The sequence below is a fragment of the Aedes albopictus genome, chromosome 3 (genome assembly GCF_035046485.1).
Source record: "Aedes albopictus strain Foshan chromosome 3, AalbF5, whole genome shotgun sequence".
Lineage (NCBI taxonomy): Eukaryota > Metazoa > Arthropoda > Insecta > Diptera > Culicidae > Aedes > Aedes albopictus.
In genome coordinates, this window is record NC_085138.1 from 265655626 (window position 1) to 265680418 (window position 24793).

Sequence of the window (24793 nt, forward strand, 5' to 3'; positions counted from 1 at the left end):
CATTTTGCATGCGTAGGCTTGACTGAAGCAATCACGGACCATGATTGGAGCTGCCAGAGGTGCCTTAACGCCAGAACCTCTGCTCCTGTTCCGCCGTCTTCGCAAATACAATGCAATGTTACTACTACCGGACAGTCATCTCCCACACGATCAATCTTGACGTTGCCAACAACCTCTCTACAAAGTACACTGGCGGCCGGATTGGGTGCTCCTCTTTCGCTAGTATCGAGTGGACCGAGCGCACAAGGCACCGTTCACAACAATCCCTTTCCCGCAGTGCAAGCAAACGCGGTCGATGATGTATCAGTGGCAGTCAATTCCGCTGCTGTAGCCTCAGCAATGAATCCTTCGAGAGGACAATTTTCTACCTTTTCTTCGGTAGCTGGGACTGCGCCGATAATGACAACTGCACCATTGCCGCAATCGTCTAGCGCTAACTTTGCTGCACAGCTGCCGATCGAGCTGCGGCTTCGCTTTTTAGAAGAAGAACAAGCATTAGAAAGAAGACATCTAATACAAAGGTACCAGCTACTGATGGAAGATGCTAGGACCGTCCCACCTCCCGTTGGACCACAGCAAACAAATACAGCTTCCGCATCGTTTATTCAGCAGCCTTCTTTGTCGGTTCGTCAGCCACAAATGCCGACCGTTGGATTCGCTACTTCAACTATTTCAAACCCACCATACCATTCAACGCCGGTGCACAGTGTGCATGAAACCAACAGGCATATGCGTACCAACTTACCGTTTCAACAGTTACCCGTATATCAACCTAGCATGGATCCACTATCAGCCATAGGACTGAGGAACGAGTTTGCAGTGCTGAACAGAAGTCACATAGCCGCCCGCCAAGCTGTGCCGAAGGACCTACCAGAGTTCAACGGCGACCCGGAACAATGGCCGTTGTTTAGTGCTACCTTTGACAGCACGACTCGTATCTGCGGGTTTACTCCTGAGGAGAACATGATACGCTTACAAAAATGCCTCAAAGGTAAGGCACTAGAAGCTGTAAGGTGTCAACTTCTACATCCGGGGAATCTTGAAAATGTCCTGGCAACGCTAAAAATGCTGTATGGCCGGCCAGAAATCATTGTACACGCACTGATCCAAAAGATTCAGTCTTTGCCGGCACCAAAATCTGATCGACTCAACACCCTCATTGACTTTTCAATTGCTGTGAGAAACATGGTAGCCACAGTGCAGAATTTCGGGTTAGAAGAGCACCTTTGCAACATTTCGTTGCTACAGAGTCTTGTGGACCGACTACCACCTATGATCCGGCTTAATTGGGCAACTCATCGCCAGGGTTTGCATCGAGTTACTCTTACTCAATTCAGTGATTGGTTATACAACCTTGCCGAAGCAGCCAGTTCGGTGACGATTCCTCCGGTTCTTAACTGGCCTGATAAACAGCGCAACGTACGCAAGGACGACGGTTTCTTGAATGCCCATGCTGAAACTTCTGCGAAGCCATGCGAGGATACAGCTTCTACGACATGGCGAAGATGCTTAGTGTGCCAAGGAGAATGTGAAACAGTAGATGAATGCCAGAAGTTCTTGCAACTAGACCATGCATCTCGTTGGAATGCTCTACGTGAGATCAAACTTTGTCGGTGCTGCCTTGGAAAGCATTTCGGACCCTGTAAGTCTACAAAGGTTTGTGGAAAAAATGGTTGTTCGTTTAGGCACCACCAGTTGCTGCATAATACTGCCAAGGACAAACGTGTTGAAGTCGCACAGGACCAAAACGCCGAAAACAACTCGGCCGTCCGAGGTTCAACCGAACATGCGTGTAACACTCACAGAGGAAACCACAAGTCGGTATATTTCCAATACATTCCAGTCGTCCTCCATAATCAAGGAAAGAAAATTAGCACATACGCATTCCTAGATTGTGGATCATCATTGACATTGATCGAAGATGGTCTTGCTTCCGAATTGCACCTAAAAGGAGAGAAATATCCATTGTGCCTGCGTTGGACTGCCGATACGTGCCGGTATGAGGACTCAGCGACGATTGTCACATTGGATATTTCCGGATCACGCGAAACAACTGTTAAGCATCGACTCGATGAAGTGTATACTGTCAAGGACCTGAAACTGCCGGTACAATCGCTATCGTTTGAAGAGTTGTCCGCCAAGTATGCGTATCTTCAAGGATTACCCGTTGATTCTTACGCGAATGTACAGCCACGCATTCTAATTGGCATGAACAATGTCCGCCTTGTACATCCCCTGGCAGGCCGTGAAGGTAAAAAACATGAGCCTGTAGCAGCAAGGACCAGATTAGGGTGGATGATCTTTGGAACATGGCCCGTACAAAATGCCTTAGCAACTGCAGCCTTCCCACACAGCTTCCACGTCTGTCACCACTCGGCCTCCAGCGATATAGAACTCAATTCAGTAGTTAAGGACTACTTTGCCTTAGACAACATGGGGATTGTGAGGCCGCAAAAGGCGATGTTGTCGACAGAAGATGAGAGGGCGTTTAAATTGATGCAGACGTCCACAAAACTTGATGCCGGTAGATACCACACATCATTACTGTGGAAATACGACGACATTCGGCTTCCAAACAACAAGTCGATGGCGTTAAGACGTCACAACTGCCTGATGAAGCGATTGCAACGTGAACCACTGCTGGCTGCAGCGATTAAATCAAAGATGGACGACTATTTGCAAAAGGGCTATATTCGTGAACTTTCGACCGAAGAAATTCAGGAACCCAGGAATAGAGTTTGGTATTTGCCGATATTTCCTGTATTTAACCCGAATAAGCCGAATAAGGTCCGAATAGTTTGGGATGCGGCAGCAACTGTAGGCGATATCTCACTCAATTCCGTCCTTCTAAAAGGTCCAGATCTTCTGAACGATTTACCTTCGGTGCTGTATCGATTTCGGGAAAGGCCAGTCGCTGTCTCTGGTGACATCGCTGAAATGTTTCTTCGCATAAAAATGAACGAGTCAGATCAACACTGCCAACGCATTTTTTGGTGTCACGACGACGGAACTACTGCCGAATACGCGGTTACGGTGATGACCTTTGGCGCCAAGTGTTCGCCAAGTTGCGCCCAGTATGTTATCAACCAAAATGCAAGCAGATTCGAATCGCAGTTTCCGGAAGCCGTAGAAGTTATTCAAAAGGGCCACTACGTGGACGATATGTTGGCAAGTGTCGACAGCGAAGAAGAAGCCATCAAGCTGGCAAAAGATGTCCGTTTCATACATGAGCAAGGCGGCTTCACTATGCGAAACTGGATATCAAATTCTTCAGCCGTCGTCCAAGAACTTGGTGAAACAGGATCAGCTGAGAAAAGCTTAGGCGCTGACAAAGACGTGGTTCTAGAAAAAGTTCTGGGTATATGGTGGGATACTAGGACAGACACGTTCCGCTTCAAACTTTGCATTGAACGACACCAGGAATTACTTTCTGGCGAAAAACATCCCACAAAAAGAGACATTCTACGTGTCATGATGTCGGTCTACGATCCTCTCGGATTATTGTCGCACTACATGGTATATTTGAAGCTGCTGTTCCAGGAGATTTGGAGGGAAGGAACACAATGGGATGAACTAGTTGGGGAAAACCAACTGCAAAAGTGGAAGTACTGGTTGCGACTGCTGTCTGACGCCGAATCTGCGCGCATTCCGCGTTGCTATGATTTGTCGCCTTCGTTGGGAGCTGATAGAATGGTAGAGCTGCATACCTTTGTAGATGCCAGCGAACTTGGTTATGCGGCAGTTTGTTACTTCCGGTTCGTTGAAGGAGATCGAATATCCTGTTCCTTAGTGGCTTCGAAAGCTAAAGTGGCGCCTCTAAAATTCGTGTCAATTCCCCGCCTAGAACTCCAAGCGGCTGTTCTGGGGACTCGGTTAGCTAAATGTATTGAGCAAGGACACTCGATTCATATCGCACGACGCTTTTTTTGGACGGACGCCCGTGATGTGATTTTCTGGCTTAGATCAGACCACCGGAAGTATTCCCAGTTCGTCGCCTTTCGTGTCGGGGAAATATTGGAAACCTCCGATATCACAGAATGGAATTGGATTCAAGGAAAGGACAATGTTGCTGATGAAGGCACGAAGTGGGATGGACTACCGAGTTTCGATGCCGAATGTAGGTGGTTTTCTGGACCGCCTTTCTTGACAAAGCCAATGGACGAATGGCAAGCATCCCCATTAAATGGAAGTACCATGGAAGAGCTTCGTCCGAGGGTATTGCATCACAGCGTCGAAGTAGCAGACAAGATCTTAGATCCTGAAAACTACTCAAGTTGGATCCGTTTACTGCGACACACTGCGTGGGTGCTTCGATTCCCTGCCAACATTGTACGGAAAATGAAAGGTGGACAACTTCTTCGAGGGCCGTTGACTAGCGAGGAAATGATGACGGCAGAATGTCTTTTGCACAGAAGAGCTCAAGTGGATGGTTACATACACGAAATGGAAACGTTGATCGGTAAGAAGATCCTGAAGAAGACCAGCCCACTGTACAAAACCAATCCCTACATTGATGACCATGGTGTGATGCGAATACGGAGTCGCATCGATGTTTGCGACTTTGCCGACAAGGACACGCAATTTCCAATCGTCTTACCGCGAGGCCACCCTCTTACTAGGTTGGTACTGCAACACGTGCACGAGAAATTCCACCACACCGGCAATGAAACCTTTGTGAACGAGTCTCGACGTAAGTATTATATCCCAAGAGTGCGTTCAGAATGCGAGAAAGTTCGCCGGTTATGCCAGCACTGTAAAATTCGTCTAGCGAATCCCGACCCTCCCATGATGGCGAATCTACCAAAAGAACGACTGGCAGCATATATCCGTCCATTCTCTTATGTAGGTGTTGATTATTTCGGTCCACACCATGTTATTGTTGGTAGACGTCCTGAGAAACGGTGGGGGGTATTGATAACTTGCTTGACAACACGGGCAATACACATTGAGGTGGCGCACTCCCTGTCTACGACTTCGTGCATCATGGCTCTCCAGAACTGCTTTGCCAGAAGAGGGACTCCACTTCAGATAGTTAGTGATCGTGGAACTAACCTAGTAGGAGCATCAAAAGAACTCAAAGAGGCGCTCAGGAATCTCGATAGTAATAAAATAGTAACAGAGTTCACCACGGCATCAACTACATGGAACTTCAATCCACCCTCTTCTCCACATATGGGAGGGGCGTGGGAGAGGTTGATACAAACTGTAAAGCGCATCTTAACTCAAGTTAAGCCGTCAACACGTTTGCCCACCGATGAATGCCTGAGAAACTATTTCATTGAGGTAGAGAACGTTGTCAACAGCAGACCGTTAACACACGTTCCGTTAGATGATGAATCATCCCCGGCGCTAACTCCAAACCACTTTCTAGTGGGTTCTTCAAATGGTTTGAAACCTTTAGTTCCATTCGACGATAGTGGTATATCTTTGTGCCAATCGTGGAAGACGTCTCAAATTCTGGCGAACTACTTTTGGAAACGCTGGGTTGTAGAATATATGCCAACCATAACGCGCAGATCCAAATGGTTTTACCCTGTGAAACCAATAGCAATTGGTGATATAGTTATCATAGTTGACCCCAGCTTCCCCAGGAATTGTTGGCCCAAAGGAAGGGTCATTGCTGTCAAACAATCCAAAGATGGTCAAGTGAGATCGGCAACGGTGCAGACCACATCGGGGATATACGACAAACCAGCCGTGAAGCTAGCAGTATTGGACATCGGGACAAATGGGAGTAAGCCGGACCAGCGTCCAGTTACTGGGAGGGAGTGTCACGAACGTCCCTCGTTTTTGAGCACACCTTCCACTCAACGTTCCAGGACAGATTGACGTTTTGGTTGACTGATCAAACTTGCTGACGTGAGCGAGTGACAAAGGAATGCAGAGACAAAAGGAGAATCGAAAATGTGCTATCTTCGACTACGATGCAAGTGATGATATCCAAAACTGTTTATTTGAAGTGAAATACCTAATGAATTCATTATTTACTATGCTTAATTCTAAATTTGTTATTCTATTTACTTACTAAGGTAAAATTTGATAACCTATGTGCTATACAATGTGAGACTAAATCGAATTGTTTTGCAGTTCTATACACCTAGATCGAATTCAAAATAGCTATACGTATCGAATCAATATCTGGATTCGCAATGATTTGATACGGTAATTTGTAATAGTATTTATACCCAATGTATTTAACTAATTTGCGTGAATTTGATAATCTAGATATTCCATAAAAGCGATTATTCTAAGACACTTTCCGGGTTAGAAACTAGAGAAATTACAAAACGTAAGTTGACTACTGTTTCACTGAATTCAAGAGGTTTAAATTATTGTATATTACAGGAAACTTTAATCGTTGGAATCAATAAACCAGTTTAAAAGTTCGGATCGGCGTATTTCTCGTTGCGCAAGCAACAGTATTAGTTCATAAAATTCCCCGATTCCTGAAGAAACACATGAAAGAATTCTTGGAAGAATTCCTGAAAAGAATCCTAACAGAGCTTGAACAAAAATTTCTGTTCTTAAATGAGTTTAAGAATATAATTTCCTAAGAAGAAATGTGTAACGTTGTGAATTTCTATCTAGAGGAATCCTTAATACATTTCCTGGTAAACGTTTTCAAGGATTCTCTTTAAAATGTCATGCATAATTCTTATGAGGAGAGTTTTTATCGAAACCTCTGTTCCATGTACGTTTATACCTTTCACACAAAATAGATAAAAAAAATACTTTAACAATTTATTCTGAATTGACGTTTTTAACCCTAAAAGGGATACCTGGGGTCCATTGGACCCCAGGCGCCTTTCAGAGCTCGTCTTTGATGGAACACACTCAGCGAGGTGACGAAACTGAGGCCATGAAGGTATCCCTTTTAGGGTTAATTACTAAAAATAGAACTTCACTAAAAATTAATAAAAATATATTGGTCACGCCGATCACGCCGCCGCCGCCGCCGCCGAATAGGGCGTACGGCGTGGCGCCGGCGTAGCCGCCGCCGCTGCATCAAATTGCTATGAACGCCGCCGCCGGTGAAAACTGCTTCGGCGCACACGTCTAGTTCCGGCCTTATAAGATTTATGTAAAATTTGACAAAAAAGTGCAAGCTAGTGAAATTTCTCATAATATAACCCATTTAAATTTCAACCGTGTTACAGAGCGCGAGGGCTTAACCAGTTGCATCAAAATTGTGCGTAGTAATTTCAACCAAAAAAGGGGATTGATGCTATAAAATTTAAATTTTCCCATCCTACTGTATAATTACGTCTCAGGAATCTAAAATGGTGTGATTTGACAAGATCGCTTTAATTTTTATTAAGATTTTGTTTTTTTACGCATATTTATCGCTTGCATTGATTTTGTTCACCTTCGTAATTTCAGCGATGCATCCAATCCTGATTCTACAACACTGCTGGTAATCTTAGGTGTGGTCAGAGACTATTTTCTTGCTGCCCGTTTATCTGGTTATCCAACATTTTTGATGATTTGATGTTTCATGTGCATGGGTTTGTATGGCACTTTTTTAACTGGCCACTTCCGGCGGGACACCTGGAACCGGTTCCGAAACACAACCGGTTCAGATATGTTATTTGTGGATTGATTGGTAATTATCGGTGACAAATATCGGAAACAGCTTGTTAAGCGTAACGCGTTTCGACCTACTATTCTTCGGTCATCGTCAGACGCATTCAGTTGGATTCACCTCTTCAACTTCGTCAGTTTATTATACATAAGCGGTTCAGATATGGTCTGAAACTATTTTCTTGCTTACCGTTCATCTGGTTATCGATCAAGCAGCTATTTGGTGCGTCACGTGCATAGGTTTGGTTCAGTTTTTTAATTGGTCACTTCCGACGGGATACCTGGAACCGGTTTCGGAACACAACCGGTTCAAATACGGTATGAAACTATTTTCCTGCTAACCATTCATCTGGTTATAGAAAAAGCCGCTCTTTGATGTGTCGCATGCATGGGTTTGGTTCACTGTTTTAATTGGCCACTTCCGGCGGGACACCTGGAACCGGTTTCGGAACACAACCGGTTTAGATACAGTATGAAACTATTTTCCTGCTTACCATTCATCTGGTTATCGTAAAAGCAGCTCTTTGATGCGTCGCATGCATGGGTTTGATTCAATTTTTTTATTGGCCACATCCGGCAGGACACCCGGAACCGTTTCCGGAACACTACCGGTTAAAATATGGTCTGAAACTACTTTCCTGCTCATCATTCAACTGGTTATCGAAAAAGCCGCTCTTTGATGTGTCACATGGATGGGTTTGGTTCACTGTTTTAATTGGCCACTTCCGGCGGGACACCTGGAACCGGTTTCGGAACACAACCGGTTCAGATACAGTATGAAACTATTTTCCTGCTTACCGTTCATCTGGTTATCGAAAAAGCAGCTCTTTGATGCGTCGCATGCATGGGTTTGGTTCAATTTTTTTATTGGCCACTTCCGGCAGGACACCCGGAACCGGTTCCGGAACACTACCGGTTCAAATATGATCTTAAACTACTTTCCTGCTCACCATTCAACTGGTTATCGAAAAATCCGCTCTTTGATGTGTCGCATGCATGGGTTATGTTCATTTTTACATTTGGCCACTTCCGGCAGGACACCCGGAACCGGTTCCGGAACACTACCAGTTCAGATATAGTCTGAAATTATTTTACTACTTCCCGTTCATCAGATAATCGAAAATGCCGTGGTTTGATGGGTCGCATGTGTGGGTTTGTTGTGTTTTCATATCTGGCCTCTTCCTGGGGTACCGATCCGGAACACCTAAATGGCCATAACTCTGGAACGGCTGGACCGATCCGAACCATTTTCAATAGGAAACAATGGGACCAAATTCCGCTTCGAATGAACCGTCGGTCGTTGAAATCGGTTGATGTTTACTATCTAAAAATGAGGTGACCTTTTTTGTACACATACACACACACATACATACACGCACACACACACACACATACATACACACAGACATCATCTCAACTCGTCGAGCTGAGTCGATTGGTATATAACACTTGACCCCTCCGGGGGCTCTATCAAATTTTCGTTTTTGGAGTGATCATATAGCCTTTCGGTACACCTTGGTATACGAGAAAGGCAAAAAAGGAAATAATGTCTTCTGTAATGCCGTTGCGCAACAATTGATTTAATTAACAACCTTCACTTTAACCCTTTATGTCAACCGAAAAAGGATGACAAAATTTATCTTAAAAGAAACATTACACTCTTTCACGAAAACTTCCACCTCACTGCTGACTGCCCGCAATTTTCCAGATAAGACAACCGGATTCATCCACATCGCTTGGCTTCGTCGGTCAAAATCCTTCTGATCCCCTGCCAGGGACCGGGCGATGACGCTCCATTTAGCAAAATCACTGCTCCAAAGTGTCCTTTTATTTTCTACAACTTTTTCTCAACGGCACACGATAACCTTCGTCCGAGCGCTGAAACTTTCCATCACACGTCAGAAGATACCGTCCGTCATCCCCTCGGCCAACGTTCACGTTCAGCGTAGATGTTGCCAAGTAAGTGCGAAACAAAAAAAACTTCGCCCCAAAAATGTAACCGCTTTGCATCATTTCACTTGAATCCTACCATTACCAAGGCGAAAACACCGACCGAACTTGCTCCGATAAAGGAGTGAGAAAATGATGAAAATTCCTACATGAACCCACTTCAATCATGGTCGATCTTATCTCTACTCATGAAGAGAATCAGCAAGGATATCGGCAGAAGAAAAGGGCTGCGTGGCAGCAGCAGCAGCAGCGGTGGTAAATGAATATTCAAATATTTAAATTAAATTTACTTTGCTTATGCTCTGCGTACCTACTCTCTCGGTACTGAAACACTGCTGCTGCTGCTGGATTTGGTGCTAGTCCAAAAAATGTAGGAGTGAAGTGTTGACTGAAATCGACTCCTCGTGACCGGGTAGCCGGGAATCCCTAACGGTTGACGGTGATGATGACGACAACGACGACGACGACGATGATGTTGCAAACTCTGCCAGAGTAGATTAGTAAACTACTTTTGCATAATTGTTAATTTACTTTTCGATATGCTCGTATGTCGCCCATTCGGGAAGCACATGACCGTGGGAACCAGTGTGTGCTGGCTGGCCTTGTGAGCTGAGTTTATTGGGGGAAATGCAGTAACAGGCAGGATGATAGTGGGTTGCACTGGGCCGTCGCATCTGGGACAAATTTTGACACTCGAGTTCATAGATTTAGCGATCCAACCATCATGGCTTAGCTATGACGTCAACGAAATTTAAATTTATAGTTCCCATTCAAATGTGCAGTGTTACATAGCACGTATCGGTTGAATGTTAGTGTTTGACATATTTATATATAAGTAACTTTGGCTAAAACCAACCCACTATTTTCACCTTGTATTTAAACAAGTTTAATTGGTAATTTTCTGAAGATACTTGCCATAAAAGTTAGGGAAAAGCATTTGGTGGCTCACATATTCGGAGCAGACCCTTCGCAGAGTGCGGAGCTGGAGACACACAGCCATGGACCGAGTAGAGTGGAGACGACTCCTACGTACAGCAGAGGACCGGTCTGACCGTTAAGGTAAGGTAAGTAAGTTAGAGCCACAACCATGTCTGCGGACCGGACACTCATGCATCCTGAGAACCCCTGGTGGTAAATAGGGCCATCGTAAAAGATCTCCTTCCTGGGCGGCTGCTTGACCTAATACCAGGTCAGATTCCTATCGACTTTCTTGATTTCTTTAAGGCTTCCTCTTTCCTGAGTCCCTGGGTCTTTCTATGCTGTAATGTCCTGCTGGTTTCTAATCGCGCTTGCTGGCAGACTTCGCCCTTGGTGTATGGTCGACCTAAGTTTGCAAGTCTTGAGTGCTTGAGTTTCACGCTATTCCCGTCGGTCCGCATTCTTAGCTGATTTAACCGTTGAAAACCGTTTTTAAAATATAACTCCGTACTGGAAGATACATTTCAAAGTACGCTTTACCGCTCGCAGTAACAAGTTTGCCGTTTTTCGTAAGGATTGAACGAAATAGTAATAATTAATTGCTATCAACTCGAACACAAGCCATTGTGATTTCGGTTTTTACTATGAATACGGAATGCAAGAAATGCGCCACAGACATCGATGTAGTGACCGGTATTTACACCATTTGTGAAGGGAGATGTGCTAGAAGGTTTCACGCTTCATGTGTTGGTGTTAGTGCGGTTGACCTGTGTGCGCTGTCTCAAAACATGATTTGGATTTGTGACGAATGCATGGATGAGTTTTGCAAAGCCCGTGATGCTACTCCAAATCCGCCTCAAGTCCAATCAACGCCATCAATTGCAGTCGAGCTGGAAATGTTGAAAACCGCCGTGACGAAAATTAACGACGCGATTGCCAGAATCAGCGACATCATTGGTACATTGGCTCCTATGCAACAACATTCTACTCCAGTTTCTACTATTGACACTCTTCACACGGATAATCCGCCTGTATCTTCTACGCCAAAATCGTCAAACAATACAAACGTTCAAACGTGCAATCAAAGCTGCGACGAATCATTTTCGCTTGTATTGTCGAACATTGATAGAAACGTAACTGAAAATGATATCGTTCGTTTGGTGTCTAATAGTCTGAGTGCTCCTGGACCCGAGTGCATTGATGTTACAAAGCTTGTACCGACATGGAAACGATGTGAAAAATTAGATTATTTTAAAGTTGTTTTGAATATACGATGGAAACAGATAGCATTGAATAAGACGATTTGGCCGACTAATATGAAAATTCGCGAATTTGTTAATAGATTCAATGATACCTGGAAACCGATTAACGCAGAATTCTACTAATATTTGAACTTAAAGTAATGTATGATTAATGTAATTATTTGTTTTTTTTTTCTTGTATATGATTCGTGCTTTGTTATGCTATGATAAATTGTATTTATGTGTCTAGTAGTTGATTATGTATGTACTTGTTATTTACCTGGAATTGATTCGTTGTATGATGATTGTAATGTTGTAAATTAGCTTAAGTAATTCAATAAGACCAAAATGGTCCGTTGGAGTATCAATAATAAACAATAAACAACAATAAACAATTTACGTTCTCAAATTTCTATTCACATCGGTTTCTGATGGAATCGTCCATGGAGCTCAGTATTCGAGATCCAGTTATGAGGCTACCAGGTATGAATTATAAACCGCAGATATCGGTTGATGAAAACCTGTAGCTTCTGTGTGGTCTCTGCTGAAACGCACCACGTTCATCTGGCGTACAACAGTACAGATTTTACCTTGGAATTGTAAATTTAAGGTTGAGTGCGTTGACATTCGCATAACAATCCCATGTGAAAAGAAAACCCAGCAAAGACAGGACAATTATAAATGTTATAATTATAAAGTTGCAACATTTGAGCAAATAGTATGGTGTCAGCTCTGAGTATTTCTGCTGATATGCGATCGACCCCGGAAGCTTTGTTGGACTTCATGCTTCGGGTGGCTACTTCAATATCCTGCAATGATGGTTCCCCAGAGTTGACGCGGGTGATGGGCCGTATCCTAAAAGGTTCATGCATGGTCAGACGCCGAAACAAGAAGAAGTTGTTCGAAGCGCTCAAACCATCGTTTTACCTGGTCAGTTGCGTTGATGAGTCACTGTTCAGTAACGTCTTTCACTGGTATCCTCGGGCTCATTCTTGTTCCACTCTGACGTCATGAACAAACGTTACGTATGCGGACGTCGCTGGTTGTGTTTAGTTAGCTTTCTCCGTTGCCAGCCAGGGAATCTACCTGCGCTCGCTTCTACCGTCTGCAGCAGCATTTGACTCCTTTTCTCTGAGCTAAATACCGTTGACGGAACTCGTACTTGGCCGCTCTGGTTCTGGTCCGCTGGGCTGCAAAACGGTGAATCGATTAGGAATGCGTCCAACATAGCGTTGGTCCTCACAAGTTCCTACATCATGCTTCCGCGGGTCAAGCGATGACAAAGACCGCCAACCATAGCGTTGTGTGCTTAGCTGGTAGTGCAGCCTGAACACTGTTGTCCTTCAGCTAGATTGAGGAGGTGTGGCTCACTGTTGTGGCATGCAGAGACTGAGTATTAAATGCTGTTCCACCGGAAGCTGTATCTAAAGCTATGTTCACTTAGAATCCGGAATCATGTTACATTTTCTAGTGGCGCTCTCAATGAACATAATCATCATTCTTTTGCAGCACTCTGATCATACACTAATCCTCTTTAAATGGTGAAAATTTCATCGATTTTCTTGCAACGAGTGAAAAGTTATTTCAGATTGAAGACAAGAGGAGGACAAAAATCTTGCAAAAACACGTTGAAAATTTAGCGTGGTCAGGTACGACAGTCGCGAAAAATGTTAATATCGTCAAAACCATTATGTGTTGTGTGCACAGATGTTGTTAACCATGGCATAAGGAAGTGTCCTCGGAAGAAAAAAGCTTGGGTTCATTGATAAATCTGCTTTGAATTTGAAGATTTGGCAAGAAGTTCGACCTCTGGGCATGTTTTTTTCGCAACAAGATGATGAGATTTCAATTCATACAAGGATGACAGCCTCAAGAATCGCGTGCTGCTTTTTAAAAACGCACACAAGGGATATGTAGAGGTTTCACCTATTTTGATGAGCTGCCATGACAGTCGGAGACGTTCAGCGGTATCGTCACAGAAGGGTAGTGTTTATCAACGAAAAAAACACTCAAATTTCACGTTTTCTCAATTCACTGAATTGTCCCTCATTTCGCAATAAAAAAAAAGTTCGGCAATTTTTCTTCGGAATCCTAGTCGGACTGGTCAAGGCACTCAGGACACTGCATAGATGACCTGATTGTTGAACAAACGTGCGGAAGGGGTTGTTGCTAAAATTTACCATCGTTGTGCAGATATTTAGAGAGGTCAACACTGAAAAAGTGAGAAAATGTGTGAAAAATAAAAATAAATAATTTCAATGATATTTTTCCATGGAAGTACATTAAATAACCTTTGTTTTGAGGGCTTCACCTTTTATGTTTGTTATTCCATCCCTAAGATATACGTGATTTTGTCATTCCGGATTCTAAATAAACATAGCTTTAAGGTGACAGCCCCACTGCAATGGATAGAAGACCTTAGGCCAACAACCTACTGTTCTCGAAGCCCAAAATCTGTTAAAAAACGAAAATGAAAAATTGATTCCAATAAGTAACGTTCGCTCGTCATGAATCTCTGAACAAGTACCACCGATCGATAGAACCGAAAATACCGCCGAGCAACATTTAACAGATCACAACCACGATCTTTTTGCCAGTCTAGGGATAGTAGTATTCATCTAACTACTATTACCTAGCCGTTCAACTCGAGAACGCATGGCAAGAAGATCGTCGTTGTGATTGTGTTGCTCAACAATGGCCCTCTGTTAATTTCAATTTCTGTTCAATTTCTCTTATCGCTCGCTTGCGTATCTATCCATCGTATTCTTTCATTACTTTCCTTACTCCCTCTTACTTTGAGTAGTATTCATATCACCGAAAAAAGCCAATTAAAGTTAATTATGATAAAGTCATGCGGTGATTAAACCTAGTAAATAGATTCAACATTAGGTTGGTGATTTCACCACTATGTGGCCCTGTCAAGTAAAATTTGAAATTTATCTTGCTCGCTATCCAGAGCAAATAGAAGAGGGTCGTCTTCGACAAAGTTCTTCAGGAAGTCAAGAACAATCTGGTGATTCAAAAATTAGTTGATGATTTCGCCGCTAGGTGGCTCTAGTTGTCAAGTAAAATTTTAAACTTTTTAGATCGCCAGCCAGATCAGATAGAAAAGTGTCGTCTTCGGCAAAGTTCTTCAGGAAGTCAAGAGCTATCTAATGAATTAACATTTAGTTTGTGATTTCGCCGCTAGCTAGCGCTTGTTGTCAAGTTAAGTTCCAAACTTCTCTATCTCGGGATCCAGAGCAGATAGAAAAGTGTAGTCTTCGGCATAGTTCTTCAGAAAGTCAGAATCTATCTGGTGATTTAACATTTAATTGGTTGTTCCGCCGCTAGGTTGCGCTAGTTGTCAAGTAAAGTTTCAAACTTCTCCAGCTCGCGATACAGAGCAGATGGAAAAGTGTCGTCTTCAACAATAAGTTGCATGAAGGGCTTGCATTTTTAAGAAAAATTAAATCTTTTTTCGTTTTGTTTCGTTCTTCGCTCAAGTGCGCGAAGCAACGAAGCACAGACAAACAGACGTAATGTCGCCACGTCGATGGTTTGGTCAAAGTCGCATTTATCTATTGTAAGTACAATTTATTCGACGCTCACTCTTCACTTGATTATAGTAATGGCAAGAGAAGTGCCACACAAATATTCCTATTATAATGATTTATAATAATAAGGAACACAATAATTGTAAAAATAACGTTTGATGAATCGCGTTGGTCACAAATTCATGTAGACCGGTGTAAATTCCAATGTGCAAAAATCAATCTGAATCGATTGGAGACGAGCCAACGTTCCACCAAACGTTATCACCATGCTTTGATCGCGTAGCGTTATGGAAGAGACTGTTTTGGATAAACACATAATCCAGCGCGGAACAAACCGCGCGTAGTAAACGATTAGTCCAGAGCACATATTTATAAACAAATCATTTGCTTTCCACTTCCCTGATGCTACTACGGTTATGCTTGGCAATGGAACTCTAGCACAAGATCAATGTCAATGTCAATTATTGAGCGTATGATATGCAGATCGCATACATTCAGAATATTATAGGGAATGAATGATCAAGTTATATTGAATGAAAACGTTTTCATATTCAGGATCAATCATGATCTTTACTACGCGTTTTCATATTCAGGTTCATTCATGTTCTATATGATGCAAGAATTGTAGATGTGTGGTAGTACAAAAATTAGATCGATCATGTAGGCATCTCCGGTAATACGCATGCGTGAGATGAATTATGCGATCGGATTAGATATTGCGCACTCAGATAAAGACTTGCCACTTATACATAAGCATTATGATTAAGCAACATTGTGAAACCCTTTTAAACCAGACTAGCACCGCTAGGATTACAATTTTATGCAACTATCCATGCTCACCACCTAGAGTTAATCCAGGAAAACTCTAATCTATTGCAGAGGCTTAATTGCTGAAAAGATTCTCAACTCGGCTAAATTAATTGTAAGCAAGATTTGCTTGGAAGGTTTATAGCAAGATTATATGTATGCAAGTTAGAATCTCGATCCATCATGGCTAATTAATGATGTGAAAAGGATGAGCCTACTTTCTGGACGGCACATATACAAATGGAATAGTTTTCCACAGGATCAGGAAAAAACATGTTAAAAAGAGGGTGCGAAAATGTCTGGAGAGGTCTGGACGAGGGTATATAAGGGGACCCCGTTTCATGAATAAAGCATTCGCGGTAGATTCTAGTACGAGTCAAGTCAGACTCTTTGTTTTGAAATATTCGAAACCACCTAATTCTCTTCGGGTAACCAGTCCCTTTTGGAGGAGAATTTTGTTTTAGAACTAGAAGAGAAGTTCAACCTTAATCCTCTTCGGGTAACCCAGTGGTGCTCAAGCTGGAGGATATCGCGGGCCAAATTTTCAATTCGGGATCGACCTGTGGGCCGCATAAATCATCGATGCACAAAAACAACAAAAAGAACAATTCTAAAGCATATTTTTTGCCTTTCTCGTACACTAAGTGTACTGGAAAGGCTATATGTTCACTCCAAAAATGACTTTTTGATAGAAGGCCCGGAGGGTCAAATCACATATACCAATCGACTCAGCTCGACGAATTGAGGTGATGTCTGTGTGTGTATGTGTGTGTGTATGTGTGTGCGTGTGTGTGTGTGTCTGTATGTGTGTGTACAAAAAAACTCACATCACTTTTTGGCAGTAAACCTCATCCGATTTCAATGACCGACGGTTCATTCGACGCGGAATCTGGTCCCATTGTTTCCTATTGAAAATGGTTCGGATCGGTTCGGCCGTTCCGGAAATATGGCCATTTAGGTGTCCCGGAACGGTACCCCAGAAAGGGACCAGGTATGAAAATGCATCAAACCTATGCATGCGACACATCAAACCACGGCATTTTCGATAACCTGATGAGCGGTAAGCAGAAAAATAGTCTAAGACCATATCTGAACCGGTAGTGTTCCGGAACCGGTTCCGGGTGTCCCGCCGGAAGTGGCAAATATCAAAGTGAACCAAACCCATGCATGAGACACATCAAACCACGGCATTTTCGATAACCTGATGAGCGGTAAGCAGGAAAATCATCTCAGACCATATCTGAATCGGTAGTGTTCCGGAACCGGTTCTAGGCGTCCCGCTGGAAGTGGCCAAATATACAATTGAACCAAACCCATGCATGCGGCACATCAAACCACGGCATTTTCGATGACCTGATGGATAATCAGCAGGAAAATCGTCTCAGACCATATCTGAACCGGTAGTGTTCCGGAACCGGTTCTAGTCGTCCCGCTGGAAGTGGCCAAATATACAAGTGAACCAAACCCATACATGCGACACTTCAAACCACGGCATTTTCGATAACCTGATGAGCGGTAAGTAGAAAAATAGTCTCAGATCATATCTGAACCGCTAGTGTTCCGAAACCGGTTCTAGGCGTCCCGCTGGAAGTGGCCAAATAAACTTAAACCTTGATGTACGTCCACTATTGGCTTAGCGAAAAAAAATCTACCGACAAAATAATGATCAAAATACACATTTTTATATTTTTGTACACTTCTCCTAATCACGAAGATGTTTTAAAAAATATAAAACTGTTGAGTTTGCTCATTGTCTTAGCGGTAGAATTTTTTGTCGCTCAGCCAAGCATGGACGTAAAAAAAGGACAAGGTGTATACAATTGAACCAAACCCATGCATGCGACACATCAAACCACGGCATTTTCGATGACCTGATGGATAATGAGCAGGGAAATCATCTCAGACCATATCTGAAGCGGTAGTGTTCCGGAACCGGTTCTAGGTGTCCCGCTGGAAGTGGCCAAATATACAATTGAACCAAACCCATACAGGCGACACATCAAACCACGGCATTTTCGATTTTCTGATGGACAATGAGCAGGGAAACCATTGCAGACCATATCTGAACCAGTAGTGTTCCGGAACCCGTTTCGGAGTTCCCGCCGAAGTGGTTAAATCTGAAAGAGAAACAAACCCGTACATGCGTCACATCAAATAGCGGCTTTTTAGATTACCTAATGAACAGCCAGCAAGTGTTTCGGAATCGGTTTTGAGTGGCCGGAAGAGGCCAAATGTAAAAGTAAACCAAATCCAGGCATGTGACACATCAAATCGTGGCTTTTGCGATAACCTGATGAACAGTTAGCTAGAAAATAGCCTTACGTCACACTAAAGACAACTGGTTGTGTTCCGGAATTGGTTCCGAGAGTCCCGTCGAAATTGTCAAACCCTGCATGTGACACCTTCAATTTGCAGCGTTTTTGGTTAACCGATGAGCAGTCAACAAGACAATAATATTAGACCATATTTGGTTCAGCCGGTAGTTTCCCGGAATTAGATCCGGGTAGTAAAATGTAAAATTTAACCAAACCCATGGATGCGGTACATCAAATCACGACCAATCTTGTAAACATTCGACACTTTTTACTACCTTCATTTCGTTGCCGCAGTCGGGTGTCAGTCGGCTTTGTTACATTCGTGCGCTATCGTTACCTCTTACCTACACACAACACGAGCAGTAGAACGAAGATCAATAAACATAAGAAAGGGTCAAATCAATGTCATCTGACACGATGACATGTGTCTAATTCTAGCTTTACGCATAGATTTTCAGCCAATTCCGACTATGAATGTTAATATTAGTTTATTATTGCATGTTGCATTGAATACGACCCACAGATGGGCAACATAGCTCTTATTATGGAAGAAGACAGGAATAACAAAAGCCGAACCGTCTCCCGAAGCCGCTATCGTGGTGAAGTGCATTCGTTTGACATTTTTGTTTCGAACAGTAGTTTGATTGCTTGTGTTGCGAATGTCGGAGACAAAGGAGGCCGAATATCGACGAAAAGGTTCAAATGACTGTGATCTCTAACAAAACTGATCACGACTTATCGACAACCTGATGGAAAAATAGGGTCAGACCACATTAGATTCCCGGTAGTGTTGCGGGTTCAGCTGTGGCTTCGAAATTAGTTAGAAGTAAAAGTGAAGCAAACCCATTCATGCGATATTTCAAATCGCGGAGATTAGGTAAAGATGAATAAATAGCAATAAAATATTCTTAGACCATTATTGGGACAACCATGGTCCATGACTCATGGAATCAGATCCGGCTATCCCACCGGAAATTACCAAATATAAAAATGAACCAAATCCATAACCATCAGATCGCAGATTTTTTGATAATCTAATGAACGGTTAGCAAGAAAATAGCCTTAGATCACATTAGAAACTAGCTGTTGTGTAGCAGAACCAACGTTCATGTAAAAAAATTAATCGTGGCTTTGTTTAATGGCCTGATAATCATTAGGTATGAACAACAGTGACGAATAGGTCTAAGTTCTCATATATGAGAACAAAATATAGACAAAACTAAAGCGATCTCATCAAATCGTACCATTTCAGATTCCTAAGGTGTAAATTTATAGCAGGATGGGTCAACGTTGAATGGAAAAATAAGAATTTGATCACGTCAACAAAAGATGGTGGCTGTTTTAAGGAATTTTGAGATCTAAAACTATGTAAAATAAGTGTATTTGGTATGGGAAATATGTTCGGAGTCCACCAGAGTATAAAAGATAGCGGTCCAAAGTCCAAGATAATGGCCCAGTATTCAAGTTAGTGCCTATTTTATAGGATTTTTAATTCTTGCGTTATGGGCATATTTTGTATGAAAATATGTCCAGAATTCAAAATTTGTAATCAGAAAACCCAAGCTGTGCGCTGTTTCACAAGGTCTGCAATATGACTATAGTTTAAATGGGGAAGAATGCCGGTCTTCATCCAAAACTGGTAACCAGAAAATCATAAACGACATGCCAAAATTCAATACGGCGACTATTTTATGTAATTTTAGGTGCAGAGTCCAAAAATGAATACCAGAACATCCAAGATGGTGTCTCAATGTTCAAGATGGCGGTTAGTTTAGTAAGGGTAGATATCCGGAGTCATAAAATGATGACCGGAAAATCTAAAATGACGTTTCAAAATTTCGCGGCTTCATGACACTTATTTGGTTTGAGTTTTGGATCGTTGTTTTATATTTTCTGAATATTGGATGTTATGCTAATATAAAATGTATCCATATTGAGTAGATTTTGCAAGCATTTTTCATTTTGTATTTATGTCAATGTCATCAACATGTCGCTCGAGTTTTGTTGAAAGGATATTTTAAAGCACGAGAAAGGCACCATCACCGCTAGGTGGATTAATTAGGGTTTTTAAAATCTGAACAGGTCAATTTAGATTCATAAGTTTGGTTGAGAAAAACGTTTGTGCTTCAAATTGAAATTCAAACTATCAATTTAGAAGTTGCCCTAGAATTGAGATGAAGCCACTTCAAGAACTTGTCAAGCAGTTTTACAAGAATTTCTTTTGAATCGCTCCAAAAAGGTCTGCTGGATTTTCGCCTGATATTTCTTGTGGTGTTGCTCCAGAAGGTTTTCGAGAAATTTCTTGAAGTTTCTTCTAGTTTTTCTAAAATTCTCTTGGAACACCTCCACCTGAAGTTACTTCAGGAATTCCTCATTGATAGTTTCCAAGAATTTCTCCTAGAATAGCTTCCGGACTTTTCCAAAAATTTTCCAGGAATTTCTTAAAGATTTTAGTAAATTCTTTCCATAAGTCTCTTCTAAAGCTGATGAAATACTTCATGATTAAATTTCTTCAAAAATTAGATTTTTAACAATTGTTTCCGGAAGTTTCTTCAACATTATCTTCTAAAGTTGCTGCATAAGTTGCTTCAATTTTATTGTTCAAATTTTCCTCAGGCGTTCATGATTCAAGATTACATTTTTAACAAACTTTCATTTGATTCGTACCACTTATAAATAACTATAAAGTGGCTTGGTGACTTAGCTGAAATGCCGAAATAATTCAGAGTTACGATTTCGAATCTTACCATAACGGATTGTTCTTTTTGTTTATTTACCATTTAATTTGTGTTCAACACTGTAAAAATTGATCAACATTTTTTTTCTGTTTGATTTCTTAATAAATTTAACGAGTTATTTCAAATAAACGTTTAAAAATTTCGATTCGTCTTAAAGTACTCGGCGGGCCGCATTTTAAGTCTGCGGCCCGCGGGCCGCAGGATGAGCACCACTGGGGTAACCAGTCCCTTTTGGAGGAGGATTTACCCATCAGGTAACAATCAGTGAAGCTCTTCGGGTAGCCAGTCCCTTTTGGAGGAGGCCACTGACCTTGATGGTTATTGTCGTGAGAGTTTTTGAGGTACGGAAATTCTGTATCTGCTCGACGGCAATAAAGAGGAAATCCTTCGCTTCCTCTAGGTTGAACACTCCCTCACACGTAACTTTAAGAGGCAATTCATCAAAAGCTTTTGCTCGGTATCTTTTTCATGAGCACACAGCCACCTGTTCGAAGAATCGCTCAAGACACTGTCGTTTGCATCATTTAGCAACGTATACACTGGCAAACGTCAAAGAGATCGGACACTAGCGCCTCTTGTGGAAGGATCGTGGAAACTAAATAAAATTTGAATTGATCTTTAAATGCATGTACCAAGCCATGTTTAACCCTAAAAGGGATACCTTCATGGCCTCAGTTTCGTCACCTCGCTGAGTGTGTTCCATCAAAGACGAGCTCTGAAAGGCGCCTGGGGTCCAAATGGACCCCAGGTATCCCTTTTAGGGTTAAGAGTGTTACGTCTGTTTGTCTGTGGACGGAGCCTATGTTGTCGCACAGTAACACACAAATATGAATTTCAATATACAAAACAGTTTGCATCTGGGATCAAACATCGAACCTCTTAATTGTTAATCCTTCTCAAGTAACACACTTGTCACATAAAAGTTACAGCATCGCAGGTTTTTGTTGCGCTGAAGTCACTGTGGCTTGATTCTAACAACTTCTGACTTCTGTTTAACCAAAACCTGTTCAACAGAACTATTGCGGTGCAACATTATCATACGCGCTGAAACACTAATAAATGCTACTTCCTGGTGGCGCTTCCGTGGCCGGTCACCGCTCGTTTACAAGGAACAAAAAGAATGACAAAAGCGTTGGTGGTCGACTATTTATCATTGAGGTTCAACCTCGGGTTCATTGTGGAACCCTTTGCCGGAGATTTAAACGCTAATCGTCAATGTTGTTCTGTCGAGAGAATATGATTTATTCATTTTTTCTTTGCGCGGCGATGAAAAGAACGACGATTGTCAACCCTGGTCGATATCCCTTTCGAGACGGACCATAAAAGACATATTATCTCAATTTTTCTCTTATAAACTAAACATCTTCTGGAATAAAACTTTCTTTACTTCGGCTACTTTATCCACCTATGCACTTTTTGGGGTAAAATTTGGACCAGCACAATTGTGCTGGTCCGTCCTCAAGGCTGCCGGTGTTCTACAAGAAATTGCTGAAAATTGCCTACTTTTAGGCGTTTTATTATATAGAAGATTGATTTTAATTATTAAATCACTACAATGTGATAATTTGTAGAAATTTAGACGAGCAATTTTAACTAAGGAACACGAGGTCATCTTGACAAGATATTCAATTCATAGAAGTTAATAAGAACGGCAGATCCCCGTTCCAATCCTATTCATGATTTCGATAATATGGAGTAATATTAATCACCCAAGTATTCAAAGTTCTTTGAAATACTCGTGCAAACTGATTTCGTGTTCCTTAAGTTAAAATTATACGTCTAAATGTTTACAAACAAACACTTTGTAGTGATTTAATAATTAAAATCTATCTTCTATACCATAGAGCGCCTAACAATAAGCAATTTGCGATGAAACTTCGACCGCCTTGGGGACGAACCAGTACAATTGTGCTGGTCCCACTTTGACCACCCAGAATTCTTGTGCTTTTCAACAAAGAACCAATTTTTCTTCGCTGTTTTGCAGAACTACTCTTCTTCTATCGATTTTTATTTGTGCATACATGGTTTAAACAAATATTTGTAAAAATATGACAGATAAAACTTTTTCAACTTCTAGGGTGATTGTTTACTTTTTGTTTAACTTATTGTGGCGTTTTTATAAATGATTCCAATCAAAGCTGAGGGTCAGAAATACAAGTATAAGTAATTACTCGATCATAAAAAATAATTACATAACATAGAGGAAAAAACAGTTGGAAAAATTTTGTAAAACTAATGCAGAAAAACAGCACGATTGCGCTGGTTCGAAAGGGATATAATTCGTACATGGTAGCCACACAATTGGATCTCCAACGTGGAGCTCCATCGTCGATGTCATCCAAAGCCGAAAGCGACAGAAATTTGGCAACGACAGTGGAGGTGGGTCGGCCACACTCTACGCTGGGGAGGAAACGAAACCTTCAAGCAAGCGTTGGATTGGAACCCAGCAGGACATCGCAGCAGAGGCAGAACCAGAGGCTCATGGCGGCGCAGTCTCAACAAGGATATAAAGGGAGTCGACAGAAATTTGACCTGACCACAGATCAAGGCGATGGATGGGAATCGCCCAGAATGGAGATCTTTCAATTCAGCCCTCTGCACTACTATGAGTGCTCAGGACTGAAAGTAATAAGGGGCTGTCCATAAACCACGTGGTCATTTTTTTTGGGACTTCTGAACCCCACCCCCCCCCCCCCGCGTGGTCATTAGTCCATACAAAAATTTTTACGTTCATACAAAATGGTCACTGGCCGAACCCCCCCCCCCTCATGATCACGTGGTTTATGGGCAGCCCCTAAGTATAGTTAGAAAGTAGTGTTAAAAAATATTGAAGAAAATGTAAAGTAAAAACTTTAAATATGTTATTATCCCATTTAAATGGATTACTTTCGTGATTCAGCAATGATTCCTTTCTCTTAATAAATTCAGCCAAATTTAGATGTGACAGCACAAAAATTGGCTTCAAGAAAATTCCGTAAACGAGAACAAAAAAAACCCAATGTGGCCCGCAAGCATCCCAGCCGTTTATGGACAAAAACGTCATTCCTGCGTTTGCGAGTTAATTTATCGCCTCAATACACCTGAAAGGCATTAAGTCGTGCAAAAATGCCCATCATGATTGTAAAATACCTTGTGCAAGAATGTTGCAAACAAGGGTCCAAATGAGTGTAGCCGTCCTGTTGTTGCTTCTGCTGCTGAAATTGTCATGTCCGCAGCCATCCAAAAGGGTCAGAGAACATTCATTGGCAGCCTTCGATAATCCCGCCGCCGATGGTGGTGGTGCTGGTCTGCCCGAACAAACGAACGAACGCGCCATATAATGACCGCATACTGGAAGCACACAACAGCACCTCTCGCTCAGAACCACGCAGGCAGAAGAGGAAGATTACTCGCGCATCTGACGATAAAATTACACCTAATTTAAACGTATAAAATTTTAAAGGCCCTCTACCAGTTGTCAGAATGGATGCCCCCCGAAGAAAAAGGCTGGAGCTGGACATGGCGAAAAAGGCATCACGAGATTCCGCAATGCTATGGGCCCAACAGAAAGGGGAGATTCGAAAGAAAGACAATAAAGCGGAGAAAAATCGCGGTAATAAAACAGAATAACGTAGGTAATATGATTAAGATGTTTGGTATCACCTTCGCCAGGTCGTTTCAGCTTACATGGCCGCAAAGCGCTCAGCTGTATGGGGAAAGCGGAGTGA

General features: G+C 42.2%; 1 protein-coding gene across 1 annotated transcript; it reads left to right on the forward strand.

Annotated features, from left to right (window-relative positions):
* Window positions 1–399: 399 nt before the first annotated feature.
* LOC134290728 (uncharacterized) lies at window positions 400–24793 on the forward strand. The gene is made up of 3 exons (XM_062857913.1): window positions 400–4690; window positions 24529–24678; window positions 24738–24793. Exons 1-3 carry the CDS (start codon window positions 400–402, stop codon window positions 24791–24793), a joined length of 4497 nt encoding a protein of 1498 aa, XP_062713897.1.